Source organism: Accipiter gentilis, chromosome 16, assembly GCF_929443795.1.
Source record: "Accipiter gentilis chromosome 16, bAccGen1.1, whole genome shotgun sequence".
Classification (NCBI taxonomy): Eukaryota; Metazoa; Chordata; class Aves; order Accipitriformes; family Accipitridae; genus Astur; species Astur gentilis.
In genome coordinates, this window is record NC_064895.1 from 918,397 (window position 1) to 931,325 (window position 12,929).

At 60.2% G+C, this 12,929-nt stretch overlaps 2 protein-coding genes across 2 annotated transcripts; one reads left to right on the forward strand and one right to left on the reverse strand.

Annotated features, from left to right (window-relative positions):
• Positions 1–355: 355 nt before the first annotated feature.
• Positions 356–4,190, forward strand: ASB8 (ankyrin repeat and SOCS box containing 8). The gene is made up of 3 exons (XM_049818892.1): positions 356–757; positions 1,791–1,895; positions 2,375–4,190. The coding sequence occupies exons 1-3, from the start codon at positions 641–643 to the stop codon at positions 3,005–3,007; spliced, it is 855 nt and encodes a 284-aa protein (XP_049674849.1). The 5' UTR covers positions 356–640; the 3' UTR covers positions 3,008–4,190.
• Positions 4,191–5,028: 838 nt separating this feature from the next.
• PFKM (phosphofructokinase, muscle) lies at positions 5,029–12,733 on the reverse strand. Its single transcript, XM_049818835.1, has 24 exons — positions 12,257–12,733; positions 11,480–12,067; positions 10,812–10,910; positions 10,075–10,148; positions 9,895–9,972; positions 9,504–9,693; positions 9,103–9,268; positions 8,962–9,006; positions 8,765–8,873; positions 8,594–8,689; positions 8,402–8,494; positions 8,198–8,323; positions 7,816–7,880; positions 7,665–7,728; positions 7,440–7,586; positions 7,107–7,177; positions 6,910–6,997; positions 6,676–6,828; positions 6,411–6,575; positions 6,237–6,298; positions 6,024–6,135; positions 5,813–5,912; positions 5,484–5,589; positions 5,029–5,344 (listed from the first exon to the last, which is right to left on the reverse strand). Exons 2-24 carry the CDS (start codon positions 11,604–11,606, stop codon positions 5,197–5,199), a joined length of 2,484 nt encoding a protein of 827 aa, XP_049674792.1. The 5' UTR covers positions 11,607–12,067; positions 12,257–12,733; the 3' UTR covers positions 5,029–5,196.
• Positions 12,734–12,929: the final 196 nt, after the last annotated feature.

A 12,929-nucleotide genomic window follows, 5' to 3' on the forward strand; every position in this document is an offset into this window, starting at 1 on the left:
CTCCGGGGATGCGCCAGGCCCCGTTGCCATGGTGACGCCGGGGCCCGGGGGGGCGGGTCCCCAGGGCCCCCCTCAGCGCTCCCCACTGGGGCCGCCGGAACCCAGAGGCTGCGCAGCGAGAGGGCGGATTGGTGGAGAGACGGGAGGAGGGGCGGGGCTTACGGGCGGGAGCGGCTGGCGATTGGAGCAGAGCAAAGGGAGGGCGGGGACCGCCGAGGGCGGGGGGCGGAAAAGCCGGGAGGAGGCGGAGCCTCGAGGGGCTCCGGGATCCGGATTGGCGGAGAGGTCAGACCGGGGAAAGGGGGGGGGGGGGAGGGGGGGGAGGGGCAAGGCCTCTTCCTGCGCATGCGCTGTTCCGCAGGCCCGTCACTTCCGGGTGGCGGTGCGTTTCCGCCTCCCGCTGGGCCTGGAGCGGCCGCGCTGAGACTGCGCGGACCCCTGGGACGCCCCCCGGGACCCTCCGGACCCCCACCCTGGGACCGCCTGCTTCTCCCCGCGGCGCTCGGTGCGGCCCGGGCAGCTCTTCCGGCCCCTCCCCGCCATAGCGGGGGGGCCCGGCGAGGGCCTGGCGCCGGGGGCTCGGTGAGAGCCGCCCGGGGCATGAGGAGGAGAAGGAGGAGGAGGCCGGCCGACCCACACTATGTGGTATATCATGCAGAGCATCCAGAGCAAGTACTCGCTGTCGGAGCGGCTCATCCGCACCATCGCCGCCATCCGCTCCTTCCCGCGGGACAACGTGGAGGATCTCATCGGCAGGGTGAGCCCCCCCACCCCCCCCCCGGCCCGGCCCTGGGTCGCTGCGAAACGCTCGGGAAGGAAACGGAGAGTTTGTAGGGGAGAGGGCCGAGGTGGAGAACCCCCTCCGTGAGCCAGCGGGGTGCCCCGGTGCTGCGGGGGCGGTGGGGGGGGCTGTCTGTCCCCGTTTCGCGGCTGAAGGGCCAGGCCGGGCTGCGGGCATCCCTCCCCGCTGCTTGAGCGCCTGTCGGGGTGAGGTTCTTGCGGCTGGGTACCCCGCTTGGCCCCGCGGAGGGGGGAGTCTGGGAGGTTTGCCTCTGCCCGGGTCACTCTTAAGGGCAGTGGAGAGCCCTGGCTAAACCTGGCTGATCCGGGCAGCTGCTGAGCTATTTCGGGTGGTGAGGGCTCCGCGGAGTGTCTTAAACCTCCTTGGAGATGCCCTTTCAAAGCCGACAAGCTCCCGGGTTCAGCCTGTGGCTGTGTCCCACCTGAGGATGCTCCCAGGGCAGCTCTGGCCATGCTGGAACCTTGCCGGTGGCTTTTAGATGGCTGCCAGTTTATTTACAGAGGCAGAGCACCCCACTTGCTTTTTCAACACCCCCAGCCCCCCCCCCCCACCCCCCCCCCCCCCCCCCCCCCCCCCCCCCCCCCCCCCCCCCACATTGTGCCTGCTGTCGGCCTCACACCAGCCATTCCTCGTGATCCTGCCGGAGCAGAGAGCTGACAGAGAGCGGCTGCACGGGTTATACCAGACCCCTGTGGCACCCAGGTTTCTTCAGGCATTGTTTAGTGATGATGAATTAATTAAAATCAAGCCTGGGAGCAGGGATGCGGACTGTCAAATGCTTTTGCCCAGTGGCAAGCTCTGTGCAGCTGACGTTCCCAGCCTGAAAACAAACCCCAGGGCTTGCGCGGAAGCATTATGCTGGATATCTATTAATAAATCTTTTCTAACGATGCAAATTGAGGCGCATCAGCTGCTGGCTTGGGGGTGGAAAAGGGCCAAGAACGGGTGGGTTTGCTAATCCTGGCTGCGGTTTCCTGTGCTCTCGCAGGGCGCGGACGTGAACTGCATGCACGGCACCCTGAAACCGCTGCACTGCGCCTGTATGGTGGCTGACGCTGACTGCGTCGAGCTGCTGCTGCAGAAGGGAGCAGAGGTAAAGGCTTTTAAAGAACAAAACAACATTATATATGCAAAGGTCACTTTGAAAAGGGTTGGGAGGTGGCAGTGGGTGCTGATAAACAGCTGAGATTTGAGCCAACTGTTTCAAGCAGTGCTGGTTTTGTGCCCCCTCGCAGGGCAAAATGGGCCCAGGCGAAGGTTTATCGTCCCAGTAGGGAGCAAAATGTTTGGGCCCAGGACCTTGGGGGTGCCTGCTTCTCTGGGGAGGGAGGGTAGTTTTGCACTGGAAACCTGAGGGAAGAATTGAAACCTATATATTGCCCAATCTTTGGCAGCTCATTCTGGCTGCTGGGAGGTCGTACTCCTCACTACCTGCCTCATTTTCCCATCCGCTAAATTTGTGATGTGGAAACAGTTTTGTGTGGCGCCGGCAGAGCTTCTCCTGATGCTGGCAGGAGCTGGGGTACCTCAGTGACCCCTAAATCCTTTCTTCTCCCTCCCTTTCTTCTGCAGGTCAATGCCCTGGATGGCTACAACCGCACAGCCCTTCACTATGCAGCGGAAAAGGATGAAACCTGTGTGGAAATCCTCCTGGAGTACGGAGCCAACCCAAACGCTCTGGACGGCAATAAGGACACCCCGCTCCACTGGGCCGCCTTCAAGAACAACGCTGAGTGTGTGCGGTCGCTGCTGGAGAACGGTGCCTTGGTGAATGCCCGCGATTACAACAACGACACGCCGCTCAGCTGGGCGGCCATGAAGGGTAACCTGGAGAGCGTCAGCATCCTGCTCGACTTCGGGGCGGAGGTTCGGGTGGTTAATTTGAAAGGCCAAACCCCCATCTCACGGTTGGTGGCGTTGCTGGTTCGGGGATTGGGTACGGAGCGCGAGGATTCCTGCTTCGATCTTCTCCATCGAGCTATTGGACATTTTGAGCTGAGAAAAAACGGCAGCATGCCCTGGGAGGTGACCAGGGATCAGCAGCTCTGCGAAAAGCTCACGCTGCTCTGCTCAGCCCCTGGTACCCTACAGACGCTGTCGCGTTACGCCGTACGCCGCAGCCTGGGCGTGCGGTTCCTGCCGGAGGCGGTGAAGCAGCTGCCCTTGCCCACCTGCCTGAAGGAGTACGTGTTGCTCCTTAGTTAAGCAAAAGACAAGGCACCAGGGCTCTTCTGCACTGGCATTTGGCTCCCTTCGTCACCGCTTCCTCGTGGCAGCACTGGGGATGAGGTTGACCGCTTGGTTTGGGACTCATGGGTGCCGGATTCCCCTACCCGGACACCGTCCCAGTTTTCATCCTGCTCTGCTCTTCCACCTGGGCTGGTGCAGGGCAGCAGGGATCCACCAGTGCCACTCACAGACGTCTCCATGTTGTGTCTCTGCCCACAACGCCTGCTTGGTGGCTCCTCCCATGCGCTATCCCCTCAATTTTGGCCTCGTGAGATGAGTGATCCCCCTTTAATGGCAAATTATATCCCAGCTGTTGGATTAACCTGTTTTTTTTTTTTCCCCTTTTTTTGCATTGGGGCAGACTCTGGGAAAGGAAGGCTTTCTGGGTGTGGGGAGAACAGGGAAACCCTCCTTCGTCGAAGGACCTGGGGCAGGAAGTCAAGAGAAAGTGTTGTCGGACCCAGAGAAGTCCTGTGGGATGTGTCAGCTGGAAGTCTGGTGGAAAAACTCACCTTAAGTGCGCATAGCAAGCCTGTACGTTGTGTAAAAGTGCAGGCTGGCACCTTCGCTTGGCGTGAACACCTGCACACTGCTATGGCTGCCCCAGCACGACACCCCACAGACAGCGCAGACCTTGTGTGTCTGCGGTTCCCAGTGCTTCGGGTGGATGTGGGGCATCCCTTCAACACATGGAGGTGTATTTTTCCTTTCTTATCTATAATTTTTAAGATGCATCAGTGCTGTAGAGGGGAAGAGGGTGGGAACACCTCAAAAGCCAACACTTTGTGGGGCTGTAATTCATGTGAGCGGAGGAAATGTTTCCCTCCCTCTCCGGAGTAGCTCTGCTCAGAGTGCAGAACGCTCCATGCCCCTGAGCAGATGGTTTCCCTCCCGTCTGCCATGCAATAACTCACCCGAGCTCTTCCTTTGCTTTGGTTTTGCACCATCAACTCACCATTTCGTTGTTGATTTTATGTACGCGTGTGTATATACAAATTTTAGGAGGAGGTGTGAGGATGTGCTGGCAGCGGGGCACCAGGCAGGACCCCCATGGGCAGCACCTGCTCTCTGTTCGGCACGGCTCGCTCTTGGTGGCAACAGCATCCCCGCACGCACCGTCATGTATTCATAGAAATAAATGGCTCACCGCGTGCTGGAAGGTGTGTGTGTGTTGCACACTTGTGGATGGGATCATTGAAGGAGCGCAAGGGGTTGGCCCTGCTCCTTTGGGGTCCTCCCTAAACAGGGAGGGTGCATCAGGGTGGAGTTTGGGGGTGCTGCTGCTGGTGGTTTTGTTCCCATGCTTGTTTTCGGCATGATGTACGGTTCCCGTCCCACCTCTGAGAACAGTAATGTCACCTTGTCTCTGACGATGCCTTGTTAAACCCTCATTCTGATGAGTTCTGTGTGGGTTTTACCTCCGAGTGCAGCCTGCCCCCTCCAATCCCGCTCGCTGCTCCCAGCCCACCCTTCACACCCCTGCCTCTGCCCTTGTCTGGGGTTTTTTTGGATCTTGATGATGCACTGAGCTGCATCATACTCCACGTGCACGTTCCTCACCCAGGGATCCTCTGGGAGAGCTGCGCTGTGCTCTCGGAGGTGAAGTGAGGAGGGTAAACTTTGATAGTTACTTTACAGGAGAAACTTGGAGGAGAAAAAATCAGATTATATGTACTTTATTCCTCCCTGTTGTGCTGGGAAATGAAGGTGTCGGGACCAGGGGTGCCTGTGGGGCTGTGGGAGCCATGTTCCCCTTCCCCAGGGGCTGAGCACTGGAGGGTTGGAGCATGATTCGTGTTTGCCACCATGAGTAAATGGTGAGTTTATTGAAGCATTTTAATTCTGAATTTTTAACACTAAAGTGGTGCCCTAGGGAGTCTACCCGGACCACTTGCTCTCAGCTCATCGCAACATCCTGCTGCAACACTTGGGGAACCACTTCTCTGTTTAAAAAGCCCATAAAATACCTAAACCAACCCTGAGGAAACCCTCTGCTTCAGTAAAAGTGGTCTTTTGCTGAGGCAGTGGGTGCCCTTGGGGCATGGAGGTGCTGCTTGGCTTCCCGGGGGGTGCGAGCTACAACGGGGAGCGCTTGTTTCGGAGGTTCCCCAGAGCAACACAGGGACATGCTCCAGGACGGGGGAAGCCACGCTGGTGATCGCATCTTAGATGTTGGACTCGAGTGAGATCCTCTTGTGTGTGACATGCTCCAGGTGGGCTTTCTCTGAGGTGTCCAGCTCGATGTTGTACTTGGCCAGGATTTTTAGGATGGGACGAAGCTTCAGCCACCACTGCTCCTTGGGGATGCGGTGCCTGGGAGGGAGAGAGAGAGTGGTGCGATGGTCCTGGGTGGAAACAGCGCTACATCGCCTGGGGAAGAGTTCCCAGACTGTATTTATCTTTCCCGGGGTTGGGGCACGGTCTCAGTGTGGAGGGGAAGGGGGGCACCTACTCGAAATCTGTCTGCTCCTTGAGGTCAGTGATGGGCTGAAAGATGAGGCTGCGCTTGCGCATACCCAGCAGACAAGCCGAGTCGGCCGTGTTGGCGAAGATCCGACCTGTGAGGGGAGGTTGGGAGTGAGCTTAGCGTTTTGGACCCTTGAGGAGGGGAGAGCACCCCCCAAAATCTGCACGGGAGTCCTTTGTATTGAGATATCAGAACACACGTGCGCATTGGGAAAGAGCCGGGCATTTTCTTTTGGCCATCCCACCCTGTGGCTGTGGGGAAGGGTAGGGGCCTTTGGAAACAAGGCAGAGAAAACCCCCAGGTGCGGCACCCACCGTGCCGGGAGCACTCCTTGATCTTCCCGGTGATCCAGGCCACCGCCTTGGCACCCATTTTGGTGCCAAAGTTCCTGTCGAAGGGGGTCGGGGTGCCGCCCTGCACCGGAAAAGTCACTGGGTGAACATGGGGAAACCCTGAGCAAGGGTCTCCCAACCTGCAGGCCCGTCCCTGGGGGCCACATTCCTGTTCCCTGGGGAGGGTCTGTACCTGCTGCATGTGCCCCAGCACATTTTTCCGGCAGTCGAAGATACCCTTCCCCTCCTCCGAGTAGAGGTTGTAGATGAAGTCAGTGGTGTAGTTCTCGTTGCACCGCTCGTTCCTGCACCAGGGGAGGGAGATGAGCTCATGAGGGGGTGACATGAGCATGGCAGGTCTCAGTTGCCCCCCCTGCCCCCATCCCATCCCACCCCAGGGACATACCTGAGCACCAGCCCCCTCTTCACCGTCGTCTTCATCTTCTCAGTTAAATGCTCCACGTTGACCTACACGGATCATGAAATGGGCATTGATGGGCTTGGAATTGGGAATAAATGGGGCCTGGGGCCATGGTGATGCCTGGAGTCGGGGGACATGGGATGTGGGGGGGTCCCCAACCTGCAGGTCATGGATGTTGAAGTGCTCCTCGTAGATGTAGGCGGCATCGGCACCGGCCGCCAGCCCCGCCATGGTGGCCAAGTAGCCACAGAAGCCGCCCATAGTCTCGATGATGAAGACGCGACGCTTGGTCCCAGCCGCTGACTGCTTGATGCGGTCACAGGTCTGTGGAGGTGGAAGAATTGGGGTGGGAAAAAGGAATTTATGTTAGCGGGTGTTGCTGCTGTTAAATGGGGAGAGGGGGCTGGGGGGTGCGGGGCCGCACTGTGGTAATGGTGTTGAGCGCGGTGTCGGCGCCAATGCTGAAGTCGGAGCCGGGGACATTGTTGGAGACAGTGGCAGGGATGATGCAGAGCGGGATGCAGAGCTCCTCGTACTTGGCCCTCCCCTCCAGCAGCTCCAGGCTGCCCGTGAAAGCCTGTGGGCAGCAGGGCGCAGGGTGTCGGCATGGGCACGGTGCCGGCAGCTGCCCACACCCTGTCACCCCTTCCCCGCTCACCTCGAAGCCGCCGATAATGATCAGCCCGTGGATGCCGAAGTTGCTGATGGTGGCGCTGATTTCCTCAAAGTATTTCTTGGGCAAGGTCCTGGGAGGGTGAAACCTCCCTGGCTGAGCCTGCCCAGGGTGGGGGCTTGACCTGGGGGACCCCCCCCCACCCCCCCCGCCATGGGGTTTCCCCCCGGGCAGTGCATTACCTCTTTGTCCCCAGTTTGGATCCTCCCAGCCCTGTCCAGCTGCCGACCCTATCCCAGCTGATCTCTTCCAGCTGGGAGGAAAGCAGCAAGTTAGAGAGGAAGGGGAGAAGGATTTTGGGGTGCACTGGCCTTGCTGTGACTGTATTGGAGCAATATTGGGGTAACCCAGTGACCCCCAGGCTGGAGGACAACAGCGGGATGAAGCACAGTGGTGCTGGGGTTAGGAAGGGGGTCAAGCACCCCCATCCCAGGGGATCCCCTTTCCCTGTGGAGCTGTGGCTGCTGCTTTTCGGGGCCATACCCCATGCACCCCCTTTTCCTCGGGGATCGCACCTTCCCGTAGGCGAGCCCTTCGAAGCCGTCGTGCACCGCCAGCATCCGGTGCCCGTGGATGAGTCCGATCCGCACGGTTGACCTGACAGCCGCGTTCATGCCAGCAGCTGGGGCGCCCACGTTGAGCACGGCCAGTGTGTAGCCGCTCTGCGGGGACGAAGGAGCCAACGTTGGGGGGGTTGTGGGGTTCAAGGGGACCCCATCGCCCCTTCCCCGCTGCCATACCTTGGTGGAGGGAGGGCGGATGTGTGCCAGCAGCTTGTACACATTCCAGTTGTTCTGGAAACTCCTGCAAAGGGGGAGAAGGTGGGTGTGGGAGCCCAGGGGGGTGGCCAGAACCCCGGGTCCCCGCCACAGACAGGGTGCAGACGCTCACCGGCCCCGCAGCTTCAGGGCATCATCAAAGCGTCCCTCGTTCATCGCTGTCGTCACGTCTTTGGTCTGTGGGGAGCAAAGATGGGTGGGTTGCAAAGATGGATTGGTTTGCACCATGCCTGCTGGGTTTGCATCGCACCGGCTTTGCAACGTGCCGCGGCATTTGCATCGCATCGAACGGCTTTGCATCACACCCGGCCAGGTTTGCATCACACTGGATGGGTTTGAATTGCACCAGCTGGCTTTGCTCTACATTGGATACGTTTGCATTGCACCGCACGGCTTTGCGTCGTATCGGCCGGGTTTGGGTCGCACCCGTCTGTGAGGATTGCAGGGGGTGTTCCTGGGGGTCCTGTCCCCCCCCCCCCCCCCCCCATACTCACCACCTGGACACACTCCATAAGGGGCAGGCGCACGGCTTGGTTGCCCGAGAGGCTGACGACGCAGGCGGGAGTGTCGGGGGTCCCCTCCAGCAGAGCCATGACGGCTTCAACACCCATCCGGCTGCCCTGTGAGGACAGGGATGGGGACGTTACCCCCCTGGGCCCCCCTCTCCCCCAGGGCAGGGGTGGGAGGGAGCTGCTTACCAGGATGCGGTCGAAGGCGGAGGGCGTCCCGCCACGCTGGACGTGGCCCAGGATGGTGACCCGGGTGTCATAACCCAAACGCTTCACCACCAGCTGCAAGACAGGGATGCGCCTGGATCCCGTCCTGTAGTGGGACCAGGAAAGGGCTGGGGAAAAAAAAAAGGGGGGCTTGCTCCCACCCTCCCCGCTCACGTTTTTAATGTCATCGGAGGAGATGGGCTTGCCGTGCTTGTCGATGGCACCCTCGGCCACGATGATGATGTTCAACCTCGAGCCGCCCACGCGAGTCTGGGAGGGGGAAGATGGGGGGGGTCACGACAGGGATGGGGATGGGGACGAGGCACCTGCCAGAGCCCGTCCTACCTCTGTCAGCCTCCGGCACAAGTGATCTTCCCAGTCATCATCGGGGGGGGACTCAGGAATGAAGACCCAGTCGGCACCGCAGGCCAGGGCAGTGATGAGCGCCAGGTAGCTGGAGTGGGTAAAAAAGAGGCTGTTCAGGGTTTTTTCCTGACTTTCTTTATCGGGAGCCGGATCTGGGTAGTGGCGCAGGGACGTACCCGCAGTGGCGACCCATCACTTCCAGCACGAAGGTCCGCTGGTGGCTGCGGGAGACAGGAGTTTCATCCCACGGCAAGCCCGAGTGGGGCCCGGACACCTGGGTGCCCCCTGGTGTGGGGGTCCGGGGGGGTCCCTGTCACCTCTGGGCCGTGGTGGTGATGGCATCTACGATCTCCATGATACGGTGCAGCGCCGAGTCGGTGCCGATGGTCATGTCAGTGCCACAGAAGTCGTTGTCGATGGAGCCCACCATGCCCACGATGTTCAGGTAACTTGACTTCTTCGCCTCCTCCGCCGTAATTCCCCCTGCCACAGGGTGGGACACCCCCTTTTCCCTCTGTGTCCCCCCCACCCCAAACATCCCCACGGGGCCAAACACCAGCACAAACCTCCAGCATGGGGAAAACCCCACCTTTTTGTGTACAACCCCCCTGATTTTGGTGCAGACCCCCTCATTTTGGTACAAAACTCCCTTTTTCTTTTCACCCTGAAGAAGAAATCTTGGGGGGGGTCCCATGGAGGGGGACACACACACACGTACCCACTTTCACCAGCTCGGCCAAGAGGCTGCTCCACTCGGCCCGGAAGGTGTCAGCGCCGGTGAGGCTGCCATCACCGCCGATGACGCAGAGGTTGGTGATGCCGCGTTTCACCAGGTTACGGGCGGCTTTCAGGCGTCCCTCCCGAGTCCGAAAATCCTGGCACCGGGCGCTACCGATGACTGTGCCCCCCTGTGGGACCCCCAAATGGGTGCTGGGTCACCCTCCCCCCCCAGCACCCCTGTGTCCGTCTGTCCATCCCTCCCCCCCAATCCCGGCTCCGGTTTCGGGTTATTTTCAGGCTTGACCCCGGTGCCGTGGCGTAGGGTTACACCATATCCCCCCACCCCTGCCATCGGTGCACTGAGCTGGCTGGGCTCAGCCGCTGCTCACCAGCTGCAGCATCATGGAGACGCTTTCCCACGTGGCCTCCTTGATGTTGTCCCCACCGTCCACCAGCCCCTGATAGCCCTGGGAGGGGGGGACACAACCTGATGTTGAAACGACCCCCCTCCAGGGTTTGGTGGGGGGTGTCTGGGAAAACTGGGGGGGTGGGTGGGTGTCGGCACTGACCTCATGCACAAAGTAGACCCTGGCACCGGTGTAGATGCCGACCCGCACCACGGCGCGGACGGCTGCATTCATGCCTGGGGGAGGAGGAGGAGAACGTCACCCTGGACGCCCCCAAGGACCCCCCCCTAAAGCCATCATTTCCCTCCACCTTGCACAACACTCAGCTTGCCCCCCCCTTCCCCCCCCCGGCACGGATCCGGCCCCGCAGCTGCCCGGGTTATTTTTGCCCCGTTGACATTTAGCAGCGGTGCCGCATGACACCGGGTGACAAGCGCGGTGGTGGTGGGGAGCCAAGCGGAGACCCCCATGGGCTGGATGAGGCCCCCACCCCTCCCAACTGTGGGGTACCCCCCTCATCCCTGGGGTCACCCGAGCAGAGGACAAGCTTTGGGCTGAATCCCTGCGTTTTTGGGCAACACGAACACTTCTCTGGTGTTGGCTTCATGCCAGAGTGCTGCCGCCGTCCCTTCAAGCCCCCCCAAATTTTGGCAGGGTTTACGTGCACCCAGACACCCCCCTCCACCCCAAAACTCCCCTTAACTCTACCCCGCGGCTTCCTCACCCCACCATCCCCCCAAGGTCACCCCACAAAACTGCAACCCGGAGAAAACCACTGGAGCAACTCAACCATCTGCAGGATCTGGCCACAAAGTCCCGTTTTCACCTGGTCTCTCCCCAAAATAGGGCCTCACCCTCATGCAGCCACTGGCTTTTGGGGTCACCGGTGTGTCCCTTACCCTGGGCGTCCCCCCCGGAGGTGAGGACAGCGATGGCTTTGCCAGCACCCAGGTTCTCGGTGTGCACATGTCTTGGCGGTGTCTGCGCCATCTTCTTGGCTGGAAAAAGAGGAAAATTGGGTAAAAAAAGGCTGGGAAGGGTGGCAAGATCCCCCCCGGTCCTGCTGGCACCCGCAGACTGGCACCTGCAGCCCCGCCAGTCCCTAAAATGGGCCCCCGGAGGGAGGGACAGCCCTGCTGGCGGCGGGGGGGGGGTGTCCCCTCCCCGGTATGGTGGGGGCATGGGGGGGGGGGGGGGCATGGTCCTGCAGGTACTGGTCTGCCCTCGTTACTGGTGCTAGTCTGTCCTTCTTACTGGTTCCAGTCTGTATTCTCTGCAGGTACTGGTCTGCCCTCCTTACTGGTGCCAGTCTGTATTCCCTGCTGATGCCAGTGTGTCTTCTTTACCGGTACCAGTCTGTCCTCCTTACTGGTTCCAGTCTACCCTTCTTGCTGGCACCAGTCTGTATGCCCTGCCAGTGTGTCATCTTTAGTGGTACCAGCCTGTCCTCCTTACTGGTGCCAGTCTACTCTCCTTGCTGGCACCAGTCTGCTCACACTGCTGGTACCAGTCTATACGCATTACTGGTACCAGTCTGCCCTCCCTGCTGATACCAGCAGGCACTGACCTGGCGGGTGTCCCCCCCTTGGGGCAGGGGGGAGGAAGGTGAGGAAGAGGAGGATGGCGGCGAGGGAGAGTGCAGCCGAGACGAGGAGCCGGGAGGTCTCAGGGGAGAGCTCGGGGACGGTCACCATCGCCCGCCTGCCGCTGTCACTGGAGCTGCTGTCACCCGAGTGGCTGAAACTGGATCAGCTGTAATGGGATCGGCTGTAACGGGATCGGCTGTAGGGATCGGCTGTAATGAGATCAGCTGTAACGGGATCGGCTGTAGGGATCGGTTGTAATGAAATCAGCTGTAACGGGATCGGCTGTAACGAGATTGGCTGTAACGAGATCAGCTGTAACGGGATCGGCTGTAACGAGATCGGCTGTAAGGGAATTGGTCGGCTGTAATGGTATTGGCTGTAATGGGATCGGCTGTAATGGGATCGGTTGTGGCAGGAGCACCCATGGGGACCAGCTATAATGGGATCAGCTGTAATGGGATTGATTGGCTGTAATGGGAGTGTCCACAAGGACAGGCTGTAATGGGATCGGCTGTAACAGGTTTGGATGTAATGGGATCGGCTGTAGGGACCAGCTGTAACAGTATTGGCTGTAACAGGATTGGCCGTGGTGGGTGCGCCCACAGGGACAAGCTGTAACAGGATCGGCTGTAACAGGATCGGGTGTGCCACAACAGGCTGTAACAGGATGGGTTTTAGGGATTGGCTGTAAGGGGATCAGCTGTAATGGGATTGGCTGTAATGGGATGGGCTGTAGGGATCGGCTGTAATGGGATCACCTGTAATGGGATTGGCTGTAATGGGATGGGCTGTAGGGATCGGCTGTAATGGGATCAGCTGTAATGGGATTGGCTGTAATGGGATGGGCTGTAGGGATCGGCTGTAATGGGATCACCTGTAATGGGATCACCTTAACGGGATCGGCTGTAATGGGATTGGCTGTAATGGGATCGGCTGTAATGGGATCACCTGTAATGGGATCACCTTAACGGGATCGGCTGTAATGGGATCGGCTGTAATGGGGTCACCTGTAATGGGATCGGCTGTAGGGATCACCTGTAATGGGATCACCTGTAACGGGATCGGCTGTAATAGGATCATCTGCCCCACGGCAAGACACTGTCCCATAGGGGAAACACCCACAGCCTGACACGGCCCCACAGAGTGAGCTCCCCGTAGGGTGACACCCCCATAGGGTGACACCCCCGTAGGGTGACGGTGACACACTAGAGGGTGACACCCTCCCCCCAGGCTGACACACGCCCACAGGGCGGTCCACTCCGCACAGGGGGACCACCCTATAGGGTGGCAGCCCCCCATAGGGGTCGCCACCCCCCCGGGTGACACCCTATAGGGTGACACAGACCCCCCCGGGCTGCCACCCCCGGGACCGCCGCGCCGCCAGGGGGCGCCCTCCTCTTCCTCCTCCACCCGCAAACGGCGCATGCGCCT